The sequence below is a fragment of the Convolutriloba macropyga genome, chromosome 9 (genome assembly GCF_964194025.1).
Source record: "Convolutriloba macropyga chromosome 9, txConMacr16.3, whole genome shotgun sequence".
Lineage (NCBI taxonomy): Eukaryota > Metazoa > Xenacoelomorpha > Acoela > Convolutidae > Convolutriloba > Convolutriloba macropyga.
Window position 1 is genome coordinate 28,720,324 of NC_134476.1, and position 1,555 is coordinate 28,721,878.

Below are 1,555 nucleotides of genomic sequence, written 5' to 3' on the forward strand. Positions count from 1 at the left end.
ACTGCGCTTCTGGACGATCTCTTACCCCATTTCAAGGCGTACAAACTGAAAGAAGCTGTCATCAAAATTGATGTAGAAGCTGCAGAACCTCTAGTGTTTCTTGGCGGCCGAGCGTTTCTTCGGAAGATTATGATTCCATATATAATGATGGAATTTCACCAAATGCAACTAAAATATTTGTCTGGAAATAGTGAAGAGAAGCTTTCAATTGATGCTTTGGTTAAGGAGTTGTCCAGTTTGGGTTATTACGCTCTACCCATAGGCCAATGGAAACAATCCGGATTGGAATTATCATCTTTCACAAATTGGCCACTAGATGTTGTCTGGCATCTAAATCGGAGCAAAATTGTATATAGATAGATTAATTCAAAACATTACTGCATCAACTGAAAGGTCTTAATATGTTCTGATATGGCTAGCAACGATTTAATAGGTTCGTCTGCTACAATGGAAAAAACTTGATTGAACAAACAATTTATCATTTAATAAACATTGTCATTATAGAGTGCTTATTTTGTTTTCATGTTGAAGTAAAACCATTTGACGCAATATGGATTCTGTTGACACAATTTTTGCCAAACTGATTTTCGGAAGTACTGGAAAAAAATGAGGAGGATTCTAACACTATTTCAACCTGGCATTTGGGGTTATTGATCATTTCAATTCCACACTAAAAAAAGTTCAGGTAAATTTACCCGAACCAAGTTCAGGTAACTAGAAGTTCAGGTGAAGTTCAGGTGTAAAAGCACCTGAACTGTATTTCAGGTAAATTTGTACATGAACAAGTTCAGGTGTGGTTACCTGAAAACACCTTTTTTGTATTCAGCAATGAAACAGCAAAAACAGCAGTATATTAAAAAAATACAAATACAAACTTTAGGAGAAACATCAACCCATTTATTATAGGCAGTGTCCAGCTTTTTTTAAATTTTGGAAAGTTACGGATAAATTTGTCATCAAATTTTCCCACTCTTCAGCTCTACTGATGTTTCTAGTTTGAAGAAGCATTTTTGTAACCATTAGGGGTTTCTGAATTGAACAACAATAGCGAAGTTTTAAAGAAACGGTTTAAAGAAACTTTAAAATATTTGAAATCATAACAACAGGAAACGCAGTGGTTTTAAAGTCGATCAACTTGAATCCAATCACTCTTCCTTATATATTAAATCAAAAACCAGTATTCCTGAATAAAATAGACCTCTGGAAAACTGGATTACACAATTATAGAAACGGTAACGACATATGGTCCTTATTCAGCTTCCATTTCTTTAAAGTCTTTCAGAATCAGATTGATATTCTTTTTAATTCGAATTAATACCATTTTTCTACATGAGCACTGCTTCAAAACCCCGGTCCTTCGAAAACTGGAATCTGTTTGTTAATTTAGGTACATGTTTCCGAAACAGGCCACTCTACAAATTATAGATAACAAAACAAACATTTAAGGAGCTCTTTCCTGCCGTTTATTAAGTTTCGCAAAGTTTGGGTTAAGTTGAAAGATAACGTTTTCCACACTTCAGCCCTACTGATAATTTTGGATCAAACAAGTAAGTTA

At 34.3% G+C, this 1,555-nt stretch overlaps 1 protein-coding gene across 5 annotated transcripts in view; it reads left to right on the top strand.

Moving 5' to 3' along the window:
- LOC142345306 (uncharacterized) overlaps positions 1 to 492 on the top strand; it is a 77,943-nt gene extending 77,451 nt beyond the window's left edge. For all 5 annotated transcript variants that reach the window (XM_075397295.1, XM_075397294.1, XM_075397296.1 and 2 more), the window contains one exon: positions 1 to 492. This exon is cut by the window's left edge and continues 9 nt beyond it. In XM_075397295.1, the coding sequence (XP_075253410.1) occupies positions 1 to 360 (360 nt within the window). In that variant the 3' untranslated portion in view covers positions 361 to 492.
- Positions 493 to 1,555: the final 1,063 nt, after the last annotated feature.